Source organism: Morus notabilis, unplaced genomic scaffold (assembly GCF_000414095.1).
Source record: "Morus notabilis unplaced genomic scaffold, ASM41409v2 Scaffold264, whole genome shotgun sequence".
Lineage (NCBI taxonomy): Eukaryota > Viridiplantae > Streptophyta > Magnoliopsida > Rosales > Moraceae > Morus > Morus notabilis.
Window position 1 is genome coordinate 192,583 of NW_010368055.1, and position 25,184 is coordinate 217,766.

Below are 25,184 nucleotides of genomic sequence, written 5' to 3' on the forward strand. Positions count from 1 at the left end.
AATGATAACACTACTGTTGTAAAGTTCTTAAAGGAAAATGTGTTATCTCGATTTGGAACGCCGCGTGCCATCATCAGTGATCAAGGCACCCATTTCTGCAACCGTTCTTTTGAGGCTCTGATGCGCAAGTACGGTGTGGTTCATAAAGTTTCAACTGCCTATCACCCACAGACAAATGGCCAAGCTGAGTTGGCCAATAGGGAGATTAAGCAAATTCTAGAAAAGACGGTTAATCCCGATCGCAAGGATTGGTCTCTGCGCCTTCCGGACACACTTTGGGCATACCGCACTGCTTACAAAACCCAACTTGGGATGTCTCCTTACAGGCTTATCTTTGGAAAAGCCTGTCATCTACCTGTAGAGCTTGAACATAAGGCTTATTGGGCTACCAAGGCCCTCAACTTTGATCTCAGCGCTGCAGGTGTCAATCGGAAGCTCCAGCTTTCCGAAATCGATGAGTTAAGGAACGATGCCTTTGATAATTCCAGGATCTACAATGCAAAAATGAAAGTGGCTCATGATAAGCAGATCCTAAGGAAGAACTTCGAACCGAATCAGCGAGTTCATCTCTATGATTCCCGTTTGCATCTCCACCCCGGTAAGTTGAGGTCGCGGTGGACTAGCCCGTTCGTAGTGAAACGCGTTTTTCCCAATGGTGCTGTCGAGGTTGAAAACCCGACCGATGGGAGAATATTTAAAGTAAATGGCCAGCGTCTGAAAAATTACTTAGAGCGGGTGAACTAGGTTGAAGAGATTATTCTGGACGACCCCGTTTACCAGCCCTGAGTAGTTTGCTCACATCTTCTGTACCATATTTTGATTTTTTTTGTTTTTCTTTGCATTTTTTTATGTGTGTTTTTGGAGAATCATATCAGGAAGCTCAGGCTGTGCTCATAAGTGGAAAGCTCATCGTCCAGGTGTCTTTTTTCTTTATTTTTCATAATTTTTGACACTAAGGACACTGTCTGATTTTGGTTGTTGGTGGTGAGCATATTCATGCGTAAGAGTGATTTTTGTCACGTTGATATTTGGGTTAAAATTTTTGCAAAGTTGTCTGAGTATGATTTCAAAATGTTTGGTTTAAGTCGATTTTCGCTGTCTTGGTTACTAAGAAATGACTTTCAGAGTTTCTTTTTGCATGTGCTAAACCTTGTGGTAAGATGGATGTTAATGCATGTCAGCTGAGAAAATTCTCAAGTTTAAGTGCTTGATTTTTGGTGAGTCAAAAGAGTAGAGAAAACGACTTTTGAACTTTCATTGATCTTTTGAGCTGGTAAAATCACTATTAGAACATCATTACATGGTTAGTGGTATGCTTGGTGCATATGCTTGAGGGATGGATTTCGGGTTAGATAGGAATGATTCTATGTAATAGAGCCTCATTTGTTATTTTTCAAAAAAATAAATAAATAAATAAATAAAATAGCAAAAGTAACATTTCACAGATGATGTAGTTTAGTCGTAATCACATTTGATGCTATATAGTTATTTGTCAAAAGAACACCTTTCTACATTCACCTCATTATTGTAGGTTGTCTCTTGCTAAAAAAAAAAAATAATAAATAATAAAAAAAAGAAAAAAAAAGGAGTAGTTTATTTTTCTATGCATTTTTGGCTCTTTGATCGTTTATGTAAATTTCTATTTGACCCGAATGAAATCCCAAAAGCTAGTTTGTGGTAAGAATTGTGGAATGTTCTAGTAGTTGATTAACCTATCTTTTGGTCAATGTTCGTTTGACTGTTTGTCCTAAATTTGACCTTCCTCACACTGAGCGTTGATTGTTTCATTTCCAACTCCATGAGAGAAAACCTTTGCACTCAAATATTTCTGACACCTATGAGATCAATGGAGTTGAGGTTTCTACTTGGTGAATTTTTCAAAGCTGCATGTGTTATGGTCAGTGGTAAGAAGGTTATGGTTTGGACCACACACACACGACTCTTTAACGACAAAGGACGTAGCTTTCACTAAGGAGCGAATCTTTATAAATTTTTGTGTCTTGATTAGTGCATGAAAATACACCCTAAATATTACTTTTGATTTACATAATACTAAAATATTTAAGTTTTAATTAAACAATTCCATTATTTTTATTCATAATATTTTTAATTGGAATTTGTCTAGTTTTTGTTTAATTATTTACAGATAAAAAGCAGTGTAAAAAGCCACACAAAGATAAGCCATGAAAGCCATATTTTCAACCATCCGGAGCCAAGCCTCTCAGCCGAGCCGCGCAAGCCATCAGAGAGAGAGCCGAGCCGATTGAGCTGAGTAGCTGAGCCGGCCAAGTCACATCAGTCCGCGTGGGTCCCAGCTTTTCCACGCTCCCCGACTCTCCTTCGCGCGCGTCTTCAGCATGCGGCTCATCAGAGTGTGCGTTCCTTCCACGCGTCTGTCAGCGCGCGTCCAAGGCCTTCCTCATGTGGGTCCCGCACGACAGAGTGCCAACCCAACTCTTTCTCCGCGCGCGCCAGCTGTCCTCCACTCTGACTCCGCGCCAGCACACTCCACCACTCCAAGCGCGACACGTGGCACGTTTCTTCATCACTTCCAATCACGTTGCGACACGTGTCCCATTTGGTGATGAATCCGAATTCCTTCTCCAAAAATCAGAGGAAATTACCAGATTTCTTCCCCAAATCAAATATGTGATTTCTCCTAATTTATGTGTAATTTTATTTTGTTTCCTTTTCTTTTGTAATTTTCTAGTTTTACAATTTATTTCCTTATTTGACAGACAACCTCTGAACACTATAAATAGAGGGGTTGGCCTAAGGTTTTAGAAGCTTTCAATATTCAGTTTTCTGTCGTCTTGCTGTTAGTCTTATATTTTCTCTCTAGAACTTGTGAGAATGTTTTGCAAGATAGGCTAGAGTTTTCTTGGTGAGGTTAGAGATGAACTTCTGTTGAGTTACCCAATTCGGGGTTTTGATTCCTTGTGCTGTAAAGTTCAACATCTGAATAAATTAAATCTCATATATTTTTCTATTACTTTTTAAAATATTGTGTGTCAATTTTTATATAAGTTCAGTCACGCTTTTCTTATGTAATTCTGTCATGCAATGTTTTGTTATTCAAATTATTTTACAAATTGTCTTTTACTGCAATATTGTCAAATTGATATATTGTCGATTTCAGATAACTTGTAATAATAATATTTTCTTAGCCAACATAGAGATTTAATTTTTTCGATTATTTTATTTTGTGAATCAAAACTTGAATTGGTGAACGAAGCATTAGGGATTCTCGACACCTTACCGTTTTCTTCATACAGATTTTCTCCTTTTTATTTTATTTGCAACAAAAACCTCAAAAACTCTCATTTTTCTTTAATTCACTTTTCTCTAATGCTCTTATTCTATTAATTATTCTTGTTATTTTGTTATCTATCTGTGGATACGACCGCCCTTATGTGCTACAATTGACCGCTTGTGAATATCACTTTTAGGCGTTAATCATGTCTCTTTACTGTTTTATTATTATTTTCTCATTTACAATGCTCTCACTTTCGCAGCGAACCAATCACTTTAATTGAAGACTCCTAACTCGGCCATTGACCCTTAATTTTATCAATTATAGACTAATATTATGATAAAAATTAGCTTTATTTTCATATACATTTCTTATTTCGGGTTAAATGATTAATTTTATTTTGTTTTTATTTCATTTATTTATTTATTATGTTTAACTTAGTCAAATTTAATTAGGTGAGCTGATGGGTGGGGTTAAATTTGAAATTTACCTACCTAAATAAGTTTTAAGTGGGTTGAAAAATCTCAAAGACTCACCCACCTTAAATCTGATGTTCACTTCTAGTTACGACGGCCGCCCCACTCACCCTAAGGTGACTCCACCACTGCACGAGAATGGACGTTAATCTCAACACATTTGTTAATGCACAACAACACAAGGAACAAATAAATACTCGACATGTAACCTATAGGCTCTAATAAATGACAATTCAATCCACCTATTTTGATTATCTTTTGTCAAATAAAAATTAATTCTTTTTTAAATGTGAACTCCTTTCAAAATAAAAAGAAGCATGCTCAACACTACACAAAGATTGAAATAATGTCCGCCATTTTTTTAAGGGCACGGAAGATTAGATATAAATAATGTGTTTCCTTAAAAAAGGGATACATGTTATAAATTGTGTTAAGAAATAAATGTGTTATTTCATAGGTCCTGCTATTTAGATTTATTACACTTCATTTTTATTTTTTATTCTTTTGCTAGTTAAATATTACACTTCATTTTTAATTGGAAACATTCGCTCTCACCTCAATTTGACATTTGTGATTTGTTCACATAAATTCAGGGATTATTATGCTCTTACTTGATTAGCTTATTCCGATTGCCAAACACAACGTTCTCCAAACGACGTCGTGACAATTCACCATACACCGTTTTTCAACCAATTTGCGGCTCCCGCCAGCTTAATTCTCCAAAAGGAAAAAAATGGAAATAATTAAGAGGAAATTAAAGCAAATCTGCCACGTTGGCGATCCGCGCCTTACCCAACCAGCCAATTACCGTCATCTCTTCCCCCTTATATAAACAACCAAACCCGGGCCTTCGTATTTCCATTCAAAATCTCAAACGCCATTCTCGTCCCACCAAAACTCAAATTCCAAATCCCAAAGTGCAGAAAACCCCCCAGAAACCTACAAGCCGGCGCCATGGAATCCCCCGATGCGGCCACCAAGACCAAGGGAGGCAGAGGCAAGCCCAAGGCATCCAAGTCCGTGTCCAGGTCTCAAAAGGCCGGCCTCCAATTCCCCGTCGGCCGCGTCGCTCGATTCCTCAAGACCGGCCGCTACGCCCAGCGCGTCGGCTCTGGATCTCCGGTCTACCTCTCTGCCGTCCTAGAATACCTAGCCGCCGAGGTTGGCTTAGTTCGCTTTCGTTTGCTCGATCGTCTTTTCCTCTAATTTCACGTTTTGATATTGATCGATTGCTGACCTTTTCTTGTTTCGATTAGGTTTTGGAATTGGCTGGAAACGCTGCGAGAGACAACAAGAAGATGAGAATAATTCCAAGGCACATCCAGCTTGCGGTGAGGAACGACGAGGAGTTGAGCAAGCTTATGGGATCTGTTACGATCGCGAACGGAGGCGTTCTGCCGAACATTCACCCGACTTTGCTGCCGAAGAAGTCCGGGAAAGGGAAGGGCGAGATTGGATCTGTTTCTCAGGAGTTCTAGATGTTTATTTAGATCTTTTTAACTTTTTGGATGAATTGTTGCTGACTAGCGTTGGTGTAGTTACTGTAATGAAAGTAGGCTTTTGGTCTGTAAAGCACTTCTACGGATAGCTTCTCTTGGTTTTCTAATCGTATATGTCGCCCTTTTGACACTTATCAATGGAACAAATTGTATGAAAGTTTTGTAAACAATTTGTTCTTTCTCTCTTTATTTATTTATTTTTTTAGACTCTGGATTTGCTGCTCAAATTCGAAGCACAACCGGGAAATAGATTTTTAGGGGTGAGGAAACTTGGAAGAACAAAGAGAGAAAGATTGTCTTTAATAAGTTTGGTAGATCAATTTCTGGTTGTTTGTTAGTCACAAAATCAAGTGAGGTTTTGATTTTGGGATGATTAAGTGGGAACATGTACATGATGTTGATATAATATTGTTAGGATGCAAAAGTCCACCCTCCTCTTCTTCGCAGCAAAGCTTCATCCTCCATCAAACCGGTAGAAGAAGAACGCGGCACTGTAGAGCCCCCATCGATCATAGACCTGATGGCCGTCGCCTCCCCATCGATTTGCAGTGAGATTTGCTGATCTACTTGTAGTGGGGTTATTCTTGTGGAAAACAAAAATCTGAAAATTTGATTATCAACTTTAAGCTAGATGTTTGGTTCCCAAGAAATTTGAAAGAAAATGAGGAGTTACATGGTTATTTTACTAATTTAAATTTTATTATTGTAAAAAATTCTTATAAATACACATTTAATTTTTTTATTACAGTAAAAAATTTTAATATAAAGTTATATTTTAACTTGAATCAGTGAATTAAATAAGCTTACAAAAAAAAAATTTTGGATGATGTCATTTTAGTGTTTTTAGCTTAAAAAATATCAAATGATGAGTTGCAAACTATTTACCATTAGGAATTTAACAAATATAGATAGAAACATCTTAATTGTACATATTTAAGAAGATTACGGGGTCTTTTGTTAAAAAAAGGACTAAGGGTTTGTTTGTTTTCATTTTTGTTTTTTATGTTTTTTGAGAAGGAAAAATGAAAACAGGAAATGAAAATGTGTTTGGGAAGAATTCATACTAAAGTAAAAAACAAAAATGTTTTTGGATTTTTCCCAAAAACTCATTTTTTCTAAAAATGGATAAAAATTGATTTCATTTTTCTTTTCATTTTCTCCCTTCGTTATAAATAGAAAAAAAGGAGAAAATATTATAATGCATAATTGTTAATTTTTTTAATTTACTAAATAAGTAGATATTAATATATAAATCCTTAACACGCAATAAGAAAAAATTGAGAGTTAGCTCAAACATATAATGGGTGGGTTTGGTATTGATTTTGGAAGAGAAAAAGCACTTATTGAGATAGCTAAAATCTAAAAACTTGTTTGGTCAAACAAATTTTTGAATAATTTCTTCTCAATCTGAAGTTAAAAGCAGAATTAACCTAAAAGTTGATTCTAATTTCAGCTTATGCGGGAATCAGTTTTGAGGGTTTAATGAATTTTTTTCCCAATTTTACCCCTAATGAAATCTGAAATTTACAACCTCAGAAACACATTTTCATTTCACAATTCGGTATCTCCTCTTCTCTGTTATCTCTCTCGTCTCCTCTACAAAAAAATTTTGAGTTTTGTCCTCTCTCTTCTCTGTTTGAAGCGATCTCCTCGGCTCCGCTCGCCGGTCTCTCTCTCCGTTGGCCTGTCGGAGCTCGTTTGGTTTCTCCTTCGTGTGATTGTCGATTTGCCGGTCTCCTTACTCCTCCTCCGACTGCCCATCTCTCGTCATCAGATCAAGAGGTAAGCCTCTCTAACCGCGCGATTTTGGGTTTGGTTCTGATTTTGAACATTTGGATTTAGTTTTGATTTTTAGTCCGCATATATTTTAGGTTTTAGGGTTCTGATTTTTTGCGTCAAAGAGAAACACTTAAGCATTGTTGAAAGTGGGTTTGCCGGTATCCCATCTCCTTCTCCGACTGCCCATCATCAGATCAAGAGGTAAGCCTCTGTAAGTGCTCGATTTTTAGTGCAGCTTTAAATTGAGTTCTGATTTTTTGTGCGGAAATGGGTTTAGGGTTCTGATTTTCTGAGTTTGGTTCTTCCCTCGGTTTGGACTCATGGCCTTGTAGAGGATCGGGACCTTGTTCCTTTGATCTTTGTTTCCTCCTCGAGTAAATGAAGACTGGACTCTTAGTATTTGTTTTGTCTCTATTCTCTGTGCTGCTGCAATTCCGGTTTTCATTATTTCTACCCTCATTTTCAGGTTGTAAATCCAAGTTTATTGTAGCATTAGTATTAGGGATATTTGGGTCAAGATGATTTGAATTTGTTGATTCTATTTTAAACACATCATTAGTTTCAAACACATTTGTATCTTCCCTTGTGTTCTTTGTTGTCATTTTTCGTTGTGTAATATTTTCTCCTTGATGTCTTTAATTTTCTCCAAGTTGTGTTTCCGGATGCCTTCCATGAATAAGAATTAAGAGAAAGTGATCATTAGGCACAATTCTTGTAAATCAAATTAGCATTCTATTCTTGATAAAACAATGATCTTGATGTTTCAATCAAATACATTAGTTATTATGCCAATTTTTAGGTGAAGTATCTAGGACTAGAAGCTAGGATTAGCTTGCTTGCTATTGATTGAGTGTTCGAATTGGAAATAAGGTTAGTATTACCCTTATTATTATTATTGTAAATTGAAGCATGAAGCCTTACATTGTTTTAGACTTTCAGTTATCAATTCTCAAATGGAGGGTAGTATACCACAAGGTAAAGCAATATGAGACCCCGAGATTGTGGATCTATTTTGTGATTTGTGTATTATAGAGGCGGAAGTGGACGCCGTCCTGGAACCCATTTGGATAAAGTTGGATGGGAAAATTTAATTCGTAAATTTAATGAAGCAACCAAACGAGTATATAAAAGACAACAATTGAAGAATAAATGGGATACTTTGAAGAATGATTGGAAGCTTTGGAAGGAACTTATTGGTAAAGAAACTGGTCTAGGTTGGAACATTAAGAAGAATACTGTCGATGCATCTGAGGAGTGGTGGCATAATAAATTGCAGGTACACAGAATTATGTGGTTTGTCATTGTTTATTCTGGTGTTGGACTAGGCAGGTTTAATTTATTCAAGTGCTCTTGCAGATTCATCCCAACGCATCGAGGTTTCACACTCGGAGAATTGAACCACAGTTAGAAGAAAAGTTAAATATGATGTTCATGAATATTGTGGCCACATGAGTGCATTCTTGGACACCATCATCTGGACATGAGCCATGTGAGTCTGGTAAAGCTAGAAATGATAATTCTACTCTACCTGAACAACTTGAGAGTAGTGGTGAGTCAGGTGAACCAATTTGAAGTGAATTGGCACAAGACCGTAAGAATAAAAGGCCAATGAGACAGATGAGAGACAAAAGAAAGTCAAGAAAGGAAAAGGAAACGTGAAGGTAGAATGAGCTGCTAAATTGTCTCTCAACAAATTGATCGCCTTGTCGATATAGTTGAGAGTAGAAGTACTGGATCATCCATTGCGCAATCTGACGCTGGAAACTATAGCATAACAAAAGTTATTAAAGTTTTAGATTCATTACCAGGATTACAGACTGGGAGCGAGTTCTATTTCTTTTCAGTCAACTTGTTGTTAGACAATAATAAGAGAGAGGCATTTATGGCTTTTAAGGAACCTGAGTTGAGGCTCAATTGGCTTAAGTTTGAACATGGGCTAGGATCCTCCACTTAGATTTCCATTCCTCATTTCTATTTAGTGCAGTTTTCTTATTGTATTGATGGTTGAGACATTGTTATTCTCTTTCAGTGTGGTTTTCTTGCTTTATGTTTAAGACATTGTTGTACAATGACATTTCGTATTACTACTATATGTGAGTCTGATTATTTTTATTGCACCATATTGAATGACAGGTTTATTGTTGTTGCCAAAAATGGCTGACAATCTTGATGAGTATGATCTACAACTTGTATGTATCATTGTTCGACTCATTGAATATTACTACAACACGTATGTTCATAAGAATCCGTGTATGAACTTTTCACAAACTGGAAACATGTGGGTGACATAATTATTAAGAGGGCATGAAATTAGAAGTTACATGATGTTTAGAATGGATAAGAACGTGTTTTTGAAGCTATGTAATAATCTACAGAGTAACTACGGGTTACAGGGATCAAGGAATATGTGTGCGGGTGAAATACTTGGAATGTTTTTATTCATTTTGGGTCAGGGTGCGGGGAATCGTTCAGCACAAAAGCGATTTCAACACTCTGGTGAGACTGTGAGTAGATATTTTAATTATGTTTTAGAAATTGTATGTCATATAAGCATCGATATTATACAGCCTCCAGACGTAGATTTTAATGACGTGCCAATAGAGATAATGACGGATCATAGATATATGCCACATTTTAAGGTAAAATCATACTTTTTATATGCTTCATTCCCTACTAAAATTATGTTTATTTATACATTAAAAATTCTTCTTTTTAGAATTGTATTGGTGCAATAGACGGCGTACATGTTCCAGCTACAATACCACCAGAAGATCAGGTGCCATTTATTGGAAGGAAGCGCATGCCAACCCAAAATGTGATGGTTGCTTGTGATTTCAGTATGAAATTTGTATATGCATATGCAGGTTAGGAACGTAGTGCCCATGACACAAGAATATTCTTATCAGCACTACGTAACCGACATTTGAAATTTCTAAAACCACCTGAAGGTTAAAACATTGTCTATATTTTATATTATATTGTTTTACATTTTACTAATTCTTGTATTTTTATTTTAATAGGTAAATATTATTTGGTTGACGCGGGCTATCCGCAATTGAAAGGATTTCTTAGACCTTATAAAGGAGAACGATACCATTTACCACAATTTTGAATGGGTCATCGACCAATAGGCAGTAAAGAGGTATTGAACCAAGCACATTCTTTTCTTCGAAGTGTCATTGAACGCACTTTTGGTGTTTGGAAGAAAAAATGGAAAATTTTAAGAGACATGTCTAATTATTCATTTAAGAAGCAAGTAAACATAGTTATTGCAACAATGGCGCTTCATAACTATATTAGGATGCATGACAAGCGTGATCAATATTTTCAAGAAGTCGAGGATAATCTAGATGTTTTCGCTTATGAAGAGCACCAACTGGAGGACACTGTAGAAGGAGATGAAGCTTCACTATCACAAGAAATGGTTGATGTACGAGATCAAATTGCGATAAGTTTAATGAACACGACTTAACTATTTTAATGACTCTATCACTTTTTGAACATGGAATGTACTTTTTTGTTCAACAAATTGATTACTCATTAATGCTCTTTTTATTTGTAACTATATTGTGAATGAAGAAATGAAAAAAAAAGAATTAATTATCATAAATTTATTGTTAAAAAACTCAAAATCATAGCATTATGTTTTTTAAGTTAAATAAATATTTCTAAATACCAAAAAATAATTATATATATTTAAGTTTCATACCATGTCTATTTTGGTCATTTTACATACCTACAGCAATTCAACATCAAAATTTACCAAACACTATTACATTGATTTTAGAACCAGCACAACTACTATAATTACAGTTTACCAAGCACTCAGCTACTTCTTGTAACAATTGCTTCTTCCTTTAGCACAGCTAAAAATAATTTTTCTAAAATCCACAGCATTACCAAACTAAGTCAATCTCCATATTTAAGATGATGGCCATCGTGGATAAACAAAAAACTCCTCTCCTTATATGTGTCATACTACTAGACCTAGGGTGGGTTTGGTATTGCTTTTAGGAGATAAAAAGTACTTATTGAGAGATCTAAAATCTAAAATCTTGTTTGGTAAAACATATTTTTAAATAATTTCCTCCTAATCTGAAGCTAAAAGCAAGGCTGATTCTGATTTCAGCTTATGCGGGAATCTGTTTTGAGTGTTTAATGAAATTTTTTATTTCTAATTTTACCCCCCACTGAAATCTAAAATTTACCACCCATTTTCATTTCAGATCTATCCACTCTCTTCCACTTGTATCTCTCCTCTTCCTCCTCTGTGAAATTTTTTTTGAGAGTTTTATCCTCTCTCCTCCTCGTCGTTTGAAGCGAGGTTCCCCGGCTCCGTTCGCCGGTTGATCTCTCCGTTGGCCTCTCGGAGCTCGTTCGGTTTCTCCTCCGCCCGATTGATCTCTTCGTTGCCGGTCTCCCTTCTCCTACTCCGACTGCCCGTCTCTCGTCATCAGATCAAGAGGTAAGCCTCTCTAACCACGCGATTTTTAGTTTGAACATTTGGATTTTTGGGTCTGATTTTTACTGGGAATTTCACTGGGACTTCAATTTCGTGCACTTTGAGTTTAGTTTTTCAATACTATTGACAGTTAGTTTAGTGTCGAATTCAACGATTTTAGTGAATGTTTGTTTAAAATTAAAATACTCAATTGGTTTATTTTTTGTTTTTGTTTTTTTGTTTCTATTGGGTTTTCTTTTGATGATAACTGGTTGAGCTTAGTAGGACAGAAGATATTTGAATTGGAAAATAGTAGAAACAATTACGCTTGTAGTTGATTATTAGTATTATTATTATTATTACTCGTTTGCATGCTTATTATTTTTTTTTGAACTATCCAAAAAAGAAGCATATGATATGGGCTTTCGAATTAGTGGCTGCATTTAGAGAAGCAGTTTCCGAGTTTGGTGTTATTTTGAGTTTTAGATTATTTTGGGCACCATTTTCTGTTCAATACTTAATTTTGATGGTTTTAGTGGGTGCCTAAAAGTCCCCAACTGGATATTTCATATAAAAAAAATAGGTCTTATTGGAGGTGGTTTATGTTTTGATGATAAAAATGATTGTTATCATGTATGGTTGAGCTTGATAAAGAATCAAGGAAATTCTATACATGGAAGATATTTGGAGTGGAAAATGGTAGAAAAAGATATATTTACTGCCCATTTTTCATTATCTTTAAATAAAAGGGTAGGGAACAAGTTTGGCCACCTTTTAGTATCTGTTGTTAAATGAGAAGCATATGATGTGGGCTTTCAGATAGATGCAAAATTGAATGTCTTGTGTGCTATTTCTTTTATCAGTGAGATCAGTGGCTGCACCTACAGAAGTTTGCGGCAAGCTTAATGAATACGAGATCAAATTGCGGCAAGCTTAATGAATACGAGATCAAATTGCGGCAAGCTTAATGAATACGACTTAATTCTTTTTATTTGAGTTAAGTTTGTAGGTATATATGTGTGTATGATGTGGACTTAAGTTTGTAACAAATTAACTCGGCACTATGTCGGCACTGTGAACATTCAAAGTTCGCTAGTATATCATTCAAATGTATAAGTTTTCATATTTCTTTTGAAATTCAGAAGTCTATCATAACTTGCATAACTCAAATGTTGGAAGTCCTTCTGGTGAAGATAGTGATAGATATAGTTAATTCCTTCTTTTACATATCATATCATGTTAAAACAAAGAAATAATCGACTTTAATTTCCTACTTGGTGCAGGATGGTTTGACCCCTCTTGATCTCTGCCTATATTATGGTTGTGACACACGCACTTATGAGCTAATCAAGGTGTTAAAATTGCTTCCAAAGCAACGTTGACTTCTTTGTCAACAAAACCCAAATCATTACATGCATAAAGAGAGCTCGCCAAAGTGGTGTATAAAAGTGCTCTAGGATCTCACTTTGATTTTTCGGCACTTTCCCAGCAGGTCGGAGAGCTTGGGGGAAAGGCACCTTTACCGAAATTTTTGTTGGCTCTTCTTTCTCCTGAGCCGATTCTTCATTACTCGAAGTGATTGTACTTGTTGATGGCGTGTCAAAATTCTTACAACTTCGAGTAGAGATGGCATTAACTTCCTTGATATTTTGACCTTCAGAGTTGGAAGTTTGAGCCATGTGTTGTCCTCTCAGATTGGACTGGGCTTGTGATGGAAATTTACCGCGCTCTTGAACGGTTAAAGCTTCTGTCAACTTTGTGATCTAACTTTTTATTTCCTTGTTCTCTTCCACCAGCTGCGTGAGCATTGAATCAACTCTTTGATTTGTCTTATTTTGCGCATCCATAAAAGCTTTTAGGGTATCCTCTAAAGAATTCCCTTTCGGCTGCATGTTATTCTGAGGCACAAAATATGTCCTTGGTGGTTGAGATTGTTGCTCTGATTTTCATTGCCCTCCAGATGATTATGCATGTTGGTTTGGATCTCTCCAACTGAAGTTTGGGTGGTGTTTCCAGCTATCATTATAAGTGTTTGCCATCTGTTGGGAATGGTGTCCTAGAAGCATAAGATGTAATAAGATATTTATTATTTAATTAATAAAAGAGTTTATTCATCATTTTATGTGTATATATTTGTGAATATTTTATGAATATCAATGAAAATTACGTGATTATTTATGTAACCTTAAACATTATATATAAGTGTTATATACGAAAGGATAATGTTTAAGGATAATAATAAAAAAGCAATGTTCATAATGAATTTAATTAAAGTTCAGAATCTTTAATTAAAACATTATTAATACATGTCATTCCCATTTAGAATGGAACGGTGTTATCCGCACTGTTAATATGGTGAGATATTGAATGAGTGTATTTCGCATAATGAGATTATGTGGAACAAGTACACATACACAATATGAATTTCTAATAATTTTCGTTAAGTATTGAAATTCTAATTGAGTCTACTGATGGTCATATATAGAATGATCTTAATCCTGAGTTCTTAACAGACTCCAATTTATGGATTTGTGTCTTTTGATTTACTCGTTACGGATTCTGAGATCCTGAATCCTATTCCTTGTATTTTGGAGACATGATGAAGTAGGTAGCCGGGAATGTTATAACACGAGATGGAATCCATTCCTTCGTAAGAAAGAAGTAGATAAATAATTCTCTTGAGGGTTGATTCGGTACTTGGACCAGTAGGAGCTCCGATTCATGAATGTGTTTATGAATCACTGTCCATTAGAGAATTAATGGTACTCAAGGATAAAGAAGTAATTAGAGAGGTTAACGGATTTTACCTTGCTCTAATTATGAATTATTTATGGAGGATTGATCTATATGCAATGACTATATCAAATGGACACTTCACAGTTTAGAAGTAATTTATATCTATAATTTCGAGAGTGCAATTCCAAGTTTATAGTGGAGTAACAATTGAAATTAATAGAATTAATTAATTAAAGTGTTTAATTAATTATTAATTTTATTGGAGCTCGGGATTATAGGTCCATTAGTCCCCACATCGTCATAGTAATTCTACAAGACACAAAGGGCAAAATGGGAATTTTAGAATTACAGAATTCTAAAATTAAACACTCGAAAATAATTAATTGAGAATTAATTATTATTTAAATAATGTGATTATTTAAATTTGAATTTGAACACATTTAGATTTATCCATTTAAACTTATTTGATAAGTTGTTCAATTTAGAATTCAAATAAATTTAAGTTTGACTTAAATTGGAATTTGAATTTGAGTCAAAATTGGATTACATGATAAATGATGATTTTCTCTTCATTCCCTATCTGCAAATTGGCGCCACACAGGGATGAGAATCCCCTAAGGTGGCCGGCCACACTAAGGATAAGGGAATGGGAGATTTTGTTCCAAATTCAAATAGGAGATAATTGACAAGGTTTATCTTGGAAATAGAGATTGAATTCCTTCTAGAAGTTTGACTCCTACTCTATAAATAAGAGAATAGTAGAAAATTGTGGACACAAGTCCACAATTTTCGAGACAATTTTTGAAACAATTTTTGCCCTAATGTGAATAGGGTGGCCGAAATTATTCTCTTAGAGGGAAGGAAAAATTTTTCTCCAAGAATTCAACATCGTGCATGCGTTGGTGTTTGTGGAAATTTGAGTGTTTATTCTCCCCCGTTTGGCCCCATGTGGGCCCCCACAAAGGCATTCGTGGATTCTAGGAATTGACGTGGAAGACATTGGTTTTCTAAATACAAAGCTTTGGAGCAAGGATTGTTCGAGGTCAAAGAACTCAAGTTATCATCCTAATCGGCCGCCGGGTATTATTTGTAATTGAGTTCTTAATAAATGAATTAATGAGATTAATTTATTCGTGCAAAAATTAATATAATCTATAGAGTATCTCAAGGGTTTTATGAAAATTTTTGTTATCCACGATCCGCTCCCCCCACGCTTCCACATCCGAATTCGATTCGGTGACCAACACCATCATGGGTTGTCCAAGTTTTGTTAGTGTAGATTTGAGAATTGTATTTGTTTTTGCCTATATGTTGTCGGTTGATACATATACAAATATTAGTGCCACACAACATTTGGCAAATTAGACAACCATAGGCGGTTGCTTCTGATTCTTCTATACTTATTAAATTATTATTGTATTTGGAAACTTTTCTTTTTGAAATGACATTACATATATGAGCTCAAAATAGAATCAATATTGGTATCAACAGTAGCATTGGTCTTGATATATTAAAATTTTCTTACAAATTTTTGAAAAGAACTCTACCAAAATTGATAATTATGGTATTTAGTTGCGTTATCAAGACTTCAATTGTCCTTGCCAAGCTTTGTAAGAAAGAGAGAGCACCAAACAATTCCACAACTCGAAGACTGCAACTGTCCCTGAGTAATTGTCACTAATGCTCCTTTTAGTTGTAATTATATTGTGAATGAAGAAATGAAAAAAAAGAGAATTAATTATCATAAATTTATTGTTAAAAAATTCAAAATCATAGCATTTTTTTTAAAGTTAAACAAGTATTTCTAAATACAAAAAATAATTATATATATTTAAGTATCATACTATATCTATTTTAGTCATTTTACACACCTAGAGTAATTCAACCTCAAAATTTACTAAACGCTATTACACTGATTTTGGAACCAGTACAACTACTATAATTATAGTTTACCAAACACTCAGCTGCTTCTTATAACAGCTATTTCTTCCTTCAGCACAACTAAAAATAATTATTTTAAAATTCACAGTACTATCAAATTAAGTCATAATTTTTCTAGTATGACATGAACAATCATTAGATAACATGCACTTTATCAAAATCTGTCCTTTAATTATTATTTTTTTTAACTTTTTCTTTATTTGTGATGATACATGTCTTGTTTTGTATTTTTTTTTCCGTATGTTGCCACCATCGCGGTTGGGAGGAGCAACACACAACAACAAGAGTTCAAATTTTTCTCATAAGGTTTTGAGGGAGAAAGATAAAATGGAAAATAAATGTAAAGCTTTCAAGTAATATGTACATAAATGGGGGTGCATAGTTTTTATTTTTTTTGTTGCGTTAAAAATTCGGGATTTTTAAATTTTGGATATTTACTTATGTTCCCAAAAGTTTTGCTTTTAAAAAAAAAAAAACTAAGTATTGGAAACTTGTTATTTCCTTCCTCCGCCTAATGAAAAAGGTGCAAATTAAGCTAAGTACGCCTAATTATTTACTCGTCCGAGTAGTAGAAGGAGGAAAAAGAAAGGAACTTGCAGACCTCAGTCTCAGACAATCAAGAGACAGTATCATCCTGATGATCCAGATAGTCTTTGAGATTTTAAGAAAAACCTTAAAAATTTATTCACATCAAGAATTACACCGTGTACGATGTTCCCATTACATGATTAAGACTTCTCAATTCTCGAAAGATAAGTGGACAAGATAACTAAGGTGGTCTTCAGACCATATGTCTAGCCAACAGAGATACAACAAGACAGGAGAACATAGCCTATTCCTCTAAATCACCTAAAAAAACATGGGTCATTCACCATGGCTAATTGGCTATGGGTTTCAAGTTGGGCTCCTATAAAGCCTGATGTTCTAGTTCGTAGGCCTAAATTAATTATGAATTCATTTAATTTATTAATTAAAATTTTTAATTTAAATTAAGATATAATTTTATGTAAAAAAACTTTATTATAATAAAAAAATTAAACATAATTATTTTTAAAATTTTTTTATTATAATAAAATTTAAATTTTAAACTTAAATCATATAAAATGAATGGACATGCACCGTTCCCTCCCTCCAATGATTTTCTCTCCTTTTCTTACAAGAAGACGACCGAAAACATCAGTCATCAAAAAAGAAAACAGAAACCACTTTTACACGTTGGCAATCCGCACCTTCCCTCCTCGACCAATTACATCAAAGCACCCAATTGATTTTCTCCAAACCACTCTCTATATAAATACAACATTCTCCCACAGGTACCCTCCATTAGAAATCGCTGACAGAACACACTGTTTAAAATTTGATAATCTGTCCGCAATTTTTCTCCTAGGGTTTGTGCTTCTAGATCCAAACCAAATCCCCAAAAATGAGCACCGCTGGTTCGACCAAGGGCGGCAGAGGCAAGCCTAAGGCCTCCAAATCGGTTTCCAGGTCTCAGAAGGCCGGTCTCCAGTTCCCCGTCGGCCGTATCGCCCGTTTCCTCAAGGCCGGCAAGTACGCCGAGCGCGTCGGTGCCGGCGCGCCTGTCTATCTCTCGGCCGTTTTGGAGTATCTCGCCGCCGAGGTCTGTTTCTGACTCTGATTTGGTTTTTGATTTTGCGATTGTGTTTGCGATTCACTGTTTGGGGGGAAAATGGGGGAAAAGGGGAAATCTAGGGTTTTATTTATTCGGCGTTTCTCTTTCTTTCGCTTTGCGTTTTTTATTTTTGTTAATTCATCGGATGAATTTTGTATGATTGCTTCAATGTTTGATTGGTGAAAAAGTAATCAAGGTTTTAGGAGTTTTTGAAGATTTCTAGTCATGATCTTCGGAAATATTGGAGAAAACTGCAATTAATCCGATTTTCTTATTTGTTACTGTGATGTGAAAGGATGGTACTGAATCTTTGGCACAAAAAAACTAGGTCTTGAGTTTGAATAATTTTCAATAAGATTCAAATTGGAATATGATGAGAAATACAATGGCAATTGACAGGTTTTGGAGCTTGCTGGGAACGCTGCGAGAGACAACAAGAAAAACCGTATTGTTCCAAGGCATATACAGCTTGCGGTGCGTAATGACGAGGAATTGAGCAAGCTTTTGGGATCTGTTACTATTGCCAATGGAGGCGTTTTGCCGAACATTCACCAGAACCTCTTGCCTAAGAAGATCGGAAAGGGGAAAGGCGATATTGGTTCTGCTTCACAAGAATTTTAGGCGGCTTCCTTTCTTTTATGTTGTAGTTTAGAGAGTGATAACAGATTAAGGGTCTTTTATCTATTGTATGGCTTGTGACCCCTTTAATACCGTGTAAACTCAAATTCTGGGATAAATTTATTTTATGGTTTGAATACAGATGCATACTAATTTTTCTCGGTTACTTTATCTCTTGTTGAGTGGTTTGATTGCTGTCCTCAATGTTATGATACAAATCCTTTGATTGTGATGTGCTTTTCAGAACATTTCAATTTTCCTCCTTGGCAAGAAAACTTGTTTTTATAACTCTGTTTCACCCGTTTTGTTTTGTTCCTGTTAATGCTTTGAAAGTACACTTGTGTTTGATTTCAGCTTACAGTCGAGAATTTTGACACCTTTAGGGTGTGTTTGGCGCGCCGTATTAAGACTCTGTATTGTGTTATTTTAAAATTGTACAGTATTTGGTTGTATCATTGTATTATATAAAATAATACGACACACTTGTATTGGATAATATACAAAGAAAAGCCTGTATTAAGTTGTATTGTATTAGGTTCCTATTATTTCTCAAACATTGTTCTCTTGCCTTAGATATTTCCTCGACATTTTCCTCGGCCTCTCCTCCTTCCAGAGTTTGCTCCTCCAACTCCTCCGAGCTCCTCTAATGGAGTTTTCCGGCAACAAATTCATCTCTCGGTGAGAAATCTCGATGGTGTGATCTCTCCTCTGAACTCCTCCCAAGATTTTTCTATTTCAGATCATACAGGTAATTTTGTTTGAAATTGTTCTTCGTTTTCGTGTAGGGTTTTTCAATTACTCCATTTTATTCTTTTTTGTACGTCATTCGTGTCCTCTTCAGTGAGATTTCTGTGCATTTTCTATGAGTTCTAGGGTTTTCCCAAAGTCTGAATATCCACCAACCGCAGCGTCTTTAGCCTCAGTTGAGCGTCGTCCGATAGCGAAACTCTGAATTTGTTAAGGAATCTCTCATCTAGTTCATCATTTTCTATGCCAATTTCTTGCTTCTCTTTTCTCTTTGTTTGTTTTTTTTTGTTTTTTTTTGTTTTTTTTTTAATAACCGAAAAATGGATTGCTGGTGTTTTGTAGCCTGGGATTTAGATGAATAGAGGAAATACTTTGATTTTGGATTTATTTTTGTTAATAAATTTGAATTTTCCTTTCAGCTTGTGTGTTGCGTGAATTCGACTAGATATGCCTCGTCTCTATTTGGCTGCAAATACTTCGATTTTCTATTTGTTTTCAGTATGGTCTTTCACATATTTGGTTCTTGTTTTGCAATTGTTGCTCATGAAAACTTTCATTGGATGAAATATTTTTTACAATTGTTGTTCATATTTGGTTACTCAGGAGATGAGATATTGTTAGCAAAATAAAGTATATACGATTGTTTCCTTTGCCATTCAATGTATTTCTTTGTCCTCTGATCAAATTTCAAAAACCCCACTTTCTTTTTTATTTTTTTGTCTCCATCATTATCTGCCCATTGATGCATTTGTTCCCAAACTTTGCTTATACTAGTTTTTCTTAAAATGTTTGCATAAGAGGAATTATGGATCATGTTATTTGCAGACAAGTTGTGTTCAAATATAGCTTTCTTTCTTTATATTTTTTTTTAAAGTGAAAATATAACTTTCATAACTCCATTACAAGGCATTGATGATTGTCTTGGACTTGTTGATGAGATGGGAATTGAAAGTTGTACAATGGGGTAGAAACCAATCTGTTGTTGAATTGAAAGTTTGGTGTGTTGAGGTTGTTTTTGACATTGTTGTTCATGTTGTAGTATTGGTCTTGGAAGGGAGATATTGGTTGTGTTTGGAATTGATTTCGTTTTTGTTTTTTACTTTTTTTGAAAATGAAAAACGTTTCTAAAACGGTGTTTGGTGCAATAAAGATAAAAAACGGCAATGAAAAAAATTTTTTGGTTTAGTGTAAAAATGAGAAAGAAATGAAAAATCACTTTTAGTTGTTTTTCATTTTTTATTTTCGTTTTCTCGTCTCTCGAGAGAGAGAGTGAAAGAGAGATATTAATTGATTTTTTTATATTGAAAACAATCTCTTGATAAAACTACCAAACATATTTTTAAAAATAATTTTTGTCTAAGATTGAAAATGTTTTTATTTTTATTTTTATATAAAAAATAAAATTATTTTAGAACGAATTTCAAACGCATTCATTGAGTTTGGAGAGGCAAAAAAATAGAGCCCTGCAGATACATCACTAGGATTAGTAAAGGGCTTTTTTTTTCCCCCTTTGTTTTGGCGTTTTGGTTTTGATGTGGATTATGTTTTGGTTTTAGAACGGGAAAGAGAGGGAATTGAGGTTTTTTATATGATAGGAAAAGTTTGATTTAGCCCCACTGTTAGGTCATTTTTATGCAACAATGGGGTTTATTGTTGAGTGTTCTGTTGGACTAGCAATTCGTGTTAACGTGTTGTGTTCGGGTCGATATGATTATAGTAACTACCAACACGACATGATTAATAAATGTGTCAGAAACTCAAACATAAACACGGAATATTAATAACACGGCTAATATGACATGACACGCAAACACGGTTACTAAACGGGCCGTGACGGGTCGACACAAAAAAAACATTTATGACCCAAGTAGCAAAAATAGTGGAATTTTATATTGTATTCAAAACTAATATTAATTGACTACTTAATATCACTTATAGTTAAAATCTGGCGACTATATAATAAAAAACCATAAATTCTCAAATTTTTCATAATAGCCAACACACATAAAAATATTCGAATATCAAACACACGTGTGTATATATATATATATATATATATATATAATACAACTAGATTATTATATATATATATATATGTGTGTGTGTTTTAAAACATGATCAAACATTTGAATGTTTAAGTGTATAAAACATAAAATAAATATAGAAAAATGTCTTTTTTGAGATTGAATGTCAAATTACGCTCTAAAAGTTTCCAGTTGCTTTAACCTATTTATAGAAAAAGAAAACATTTTATTAATAAAAAGAAGTTTATAGCATGAGCATGCCACAATTTATTTGTAAGATAGAAATGTAAAAATCTTCATTGTTATACTGCTATACTGAGTAAAAAATCAGTAATGAAAAAAGAAACTTCAAAAAAAGTCATCCTAAAAAACAAACCGAATTTAGAATCTTGTTTTATTGCTAGTTATGTAGTTATTGGCCAAAACAATTCATATAATTACTTTAAAACTTAGGCTCCATTCACTTCGTTGATTCGAGTTTAGAATTCAAGTTTTTCTACAGTAAAAAGCTCTCACAAACAATCACATCTAACTTTTTTGCTACAGTAAAAAGCTCTCACATAAAGTCACATCTCAACTCGAATTCTAAACTCGAATCAGCGAAGTGAACGGGGCCTTAGTTTATAGATAGGGAAGAGCATTATAATATTATATATGATATATATATATATATACACTAAACAAGGAATGTTAATATATAAATAAAATTCATGTTATCTTCCATTGCATTTGAGGTGTTGAGGCTGCGAGAATTTTAAGATGAATCAGAAGTTGACTCATTAATATTCAAAGTAAAAACATCTTCAATAATTTCATCCACAGCTTCAAGAATCGATTTGTTGTTTTCTATAAATAACAAATAACTTATATGGTTAAGATAACATAAGCTAAGACGGTAAATAAACAAGAAATAATAAAAATAGTTTTATCTTTAAATAGCTAATCTCTAGTACAAACTAATGCCTCAAATATATCAAGTTTAAGTGAATTCCTATAAAATAGGCGAACCAATACACAATGGGAAAAAAAAAAAAAAAGAAAAACATGTAGTACGTCATATGCATATATAATTAATATTAGAAAATTAAAAAGAGAAAAAGAAAAGGAGAGAAAGAGAGTTTTACCTTGTTACAAACACATATAAGATTAGGTTGCAAAAACATGTAACTGGAAAATTAGGAGCTGATTGATAATGAAGAATAAAATTTTGAAATAGGGTTAGAGAAAGGACAGAGGACTTTCAAAATCAGAGAAAAAAATAGCACACAATATATATGTGTGTGAAAATACACAAACTAACTCACAAATCCGACTGCAAAGCTAAACACCAAGGAGAAAAAGGTGAAGTCGAGAAGAAGACCCTTTACATGTCAAGAAGAAGATCGACGACTAAGCGTGAGTGCAAGGAAGAGATTGAGATGAAGGAGGAAAGAAGATCAGAGGACTGAGAGAGAGAGTAAAGAAGAAAGCGAGGTAGAGAGAGAGAGTTGAAACCCTAAAATCTCTAATATGAGTTTGAGAGAGGGGTTGTGAAAGAGGCGGCAGAGTCGTGTATATCAGTATATCAGTATATGGGTTTAAACGGGCGGGCCGTATCGTGTCGTGTCGTCCTGATAACGGCTTATATAACTAAAAGGGTTAAGCGCGTTAAACGGATTTGCACGAATCTAACCCATTTATTTTTATATTATTCGAGTCAGCTCGTTAACGATCCAATAAATAATCATGCAGTTCAAACCCATTTATTTCGTGCCGTTTTGATATTGTTTTGTCGTGTTGTGTCTGAATTTGCTGCCCTCCCTGTACAAATGATGCAGATGATGCAAACGTCATTGTTGTGTGGGAAAATATGTGCTGCCACGACGGTCCAAGGAGGAGAGGCCTCCATGAGGCCGACCCCTCCAAGGAGAAGAGGGCTCCGAACGGACGACCCCTCCAAGGAAGAGAGGACTCCCCCTCCAAGGAGGAGAGGCCGACCCCTTCAAGGAGGAGAGGCCTCCATGAGGCCGACACTTCCAAGGAGGAGAGGCTTCCATGAAGAAGGTTAAACCTGCCAGGCCCCAAGGGGCATCCGAACGGCCGACCCCTCTAAGGAGGAGAAGCCTCCATGAGGCCGACCCTTTCAAGGAGGAGAGGCTTCCATGAAGAAGGTTCTTAAATCTACAGGAGCCCCAAGGGGCATCCGAACCCCTCCAAGGAGGAAAGTCATCCGAAACGGATGACCCCTCCAAGGAAGAGAGTCATCTGAAACGACACGGCCGACCTCTCCAATGAGGAGAGTCATCCGAAACAGACGACCCCTCCAAGGAGGAGAGTCATCCGAACGGCTAACCCCTTCAAGGAGGAGAGGCGTCCACGTCCCCAGAAAGGCCCCTGAGTGGACAAGGGAGTTACGTCTGGGTTTGAAGAATGTTAGTAATGCATGCATTAATTACATGCCCCTAAACCACTCTTTAATGGACAGTAGAGGATTAAAGGGGGATGTGCATAGCCACAATAGGAGACAAATTGGATGAGTGAACAGTGAAAATGGTGGTGACAGGCTATGGGTCTAGGCTCATAGACTAGTAGGCCACTCAAGAGATGGGCCTACCGAGGAGAACCGTCCATGAAGTAATCTCTGGTCTATAAAAGGGGTAAAGCTCCAAATGAGCAGGGATCCTCAATCTTTAACGAAAGAGAATGGAAGGAGATTTTTTGGCTATTTTTCATATGTAATCAAATAATAGAGAGCTGATTCTATGTAATCCAAGAAAGAGCCCAAGAGAACATATATACAAAAACCCAGTGGATGTAGCTATTCATTAACAGAGTGAACCACTATAAAACTTCTTGTGTTCTTTCATTCTAGCACAACTTTTATTCTTCTCTTACTACAAAGGAATACAACAAACACTTCATAACGTAATTTCAAGCACGCAGTTAATTTCTAGTCGGTAACCCAGCGAGATACCAACGGATAACCTGGCGCATTCCTGTTGACGAAATTTCACCGTCAACAACCATCAACTTGCAAATGATGCTACCTGATGGTTTTTTACAGGATAGGAAAAGATCGTGTATGCCTTAACTGTTTATGTGTCTTACATCAACTCGCAGCTAGTACAACGTGTGCTGAAGCTATGGCAGCAACTAGTGCAGGAACACCTCAGGTAGGTCACATATTATTCGTAATTAGTTGTTGATCTTGATTCTTTTAACAGAGCACTCTCTATAGATGTTACTTTCCAATGGGCTTAGTCATTATGATGCTGGTGTCTTTTTATACTAATCTGCTTCTTCAACCCTTGTTCGTTTCGTTTTTAGGTTGTTCTTCTTTTGATGAAATCGAGCTGGGGATGCACTCATTGCACAAGGACTCAAAGTGAGTTACATTTATTAAGGCCCCGTTCATTTCACCGATTCGAGTTTAGAATTCGAGTTTTGCTACAGTAAAAAGCTCTCAGAATCAATCACATCTAACTTTTTTGCTACAGTAAAAAGCTCTCACATAAAATCATATCTCAACTCGAATCAGCGAACTGAACGGACCCTAACATATGTGTGTGAGGGAGCTAGTAACAGAGGGGTTGAACACCTATAGACGCATGCATATATTCTCTTTCGAACTTGCAATGTTTTCTGATAATGTATACTCATGGGAGTTCTACATGGATGCTCAGATTTGGAATAATTTATCATACAATTTTAATAATTTAAAAAATTATCTTCTGTGCAATGATAATATGAGCATGAACATTGTAGGGTTGGTCTTCTTGAAATGCTGCTTGGCCTTCTGGATTGGTGGGCTGGTGGAAAAGAATGGTCTTTGCTCTCAGATGAAGTGGAATGAATCCGAAGCATCCATTGGCAGGGTGCTGGCAATTGAGGTTAGGGAAAATTCACATTTAGAATGCCATGTTAACTTTTAATCAGTAGCCCAGAAAAAGAGAGAGAGAGAGAGAGAGAAGAGAAGAGAAGTGGCATGTTAATTTCTTTCTGATGTTATGTTAGTTGTTTTTTAAATTAAAAATTTCTCATTTTACCTCATTGATTCT

At 35.4% G+C, this 25,184-nt stretch overlaps 2 protein-coding genes and 1 pseudogene across 2 annotated transcripts; all 3 read left to right on the plus strand.

The window, feature by feature from the left end:
• The window catches only part of LOC112094695, a 5,258-nt pseudogene extending 4,514 nt beyond the window's left edge, over positions 1-744 (plus strand).
• Positions 745-4,600: 3,856 nt separating this feature from the next.
• LOC21403326 (histone H2AX) lies at positions 4,601-5,845 on the plus strand. The gene is made up of 2 exons (XM_010114399.2): positions 4,601-4,890; positions 4,986-5,845. The coding sequence occupies exons 1-2, from the start codon at positions 4,684-4,686 to the stop codon at positions 5,205-5,207; spliced, it is 429 nt and encodes a 142-aa protein (XP_010112701.1). The 5' UTR covers positions 4,601-4,683; the 3' UTR covers positions 5,208-5,845.
• An 11,583-nt stretch (positions 5,846-17,428) lies between these two features.
• Positions 17,429-18,542, plus strand: LOC21403327 (histone H2AX). The gene is made up of 2 exons (XM_024176261.1): positions 17,429-17,746; positions 18,158-18,542. Exons 1-2 carry the CDS (start codon positions 17,549-17,551, stop codon positions 18,377-18,379), a joined length of 420 nt encoding a protein of 139 aa, XP_024032029.1. The 5' UTR covers positions 17,429-17,548; the 3' UTR covers positions 18,380-18,542.
• Positions 18,543-25,184: the final 6,642 nt, after the last annotated feature.

What these genes read in the sequence shown, in the direction of transcription:
- LOC21403326 (XM_010114399.2), top strand. Translation starts at nt 4,684, where the DNA reads ATGGAATCCCCCGATGCGGCCACCAAGACCAAGGGAGGCAGAGGCAAG. An exon ending in TAGAATACCTAGCCGCCGAG is followed by an intron (nt 4,891 to 4,985) that starts GTTGGCTTAGTT and finishes TGTTTCGATTAG; the next exon opens with GTTTTGGAATTGGCTGGAAA.
- LOC21403327 (XM_024176261.1), top strand. Translation starts at nt 17,549, where the DNA reads ATGAGCACCGCTGGTTCGACCAAGGGCGGCAGAGGCAAGCCTAAGGCC. An exon ending in TGGAGTATCTCGCCGCCGAG is followed by an intron (nt 17,747 to 18,157) that starts GTCTGTTTCTGA and finishes GGCAATTGACAG; the next exon opens with GTTTTGGAGCTTGCTGGGAA.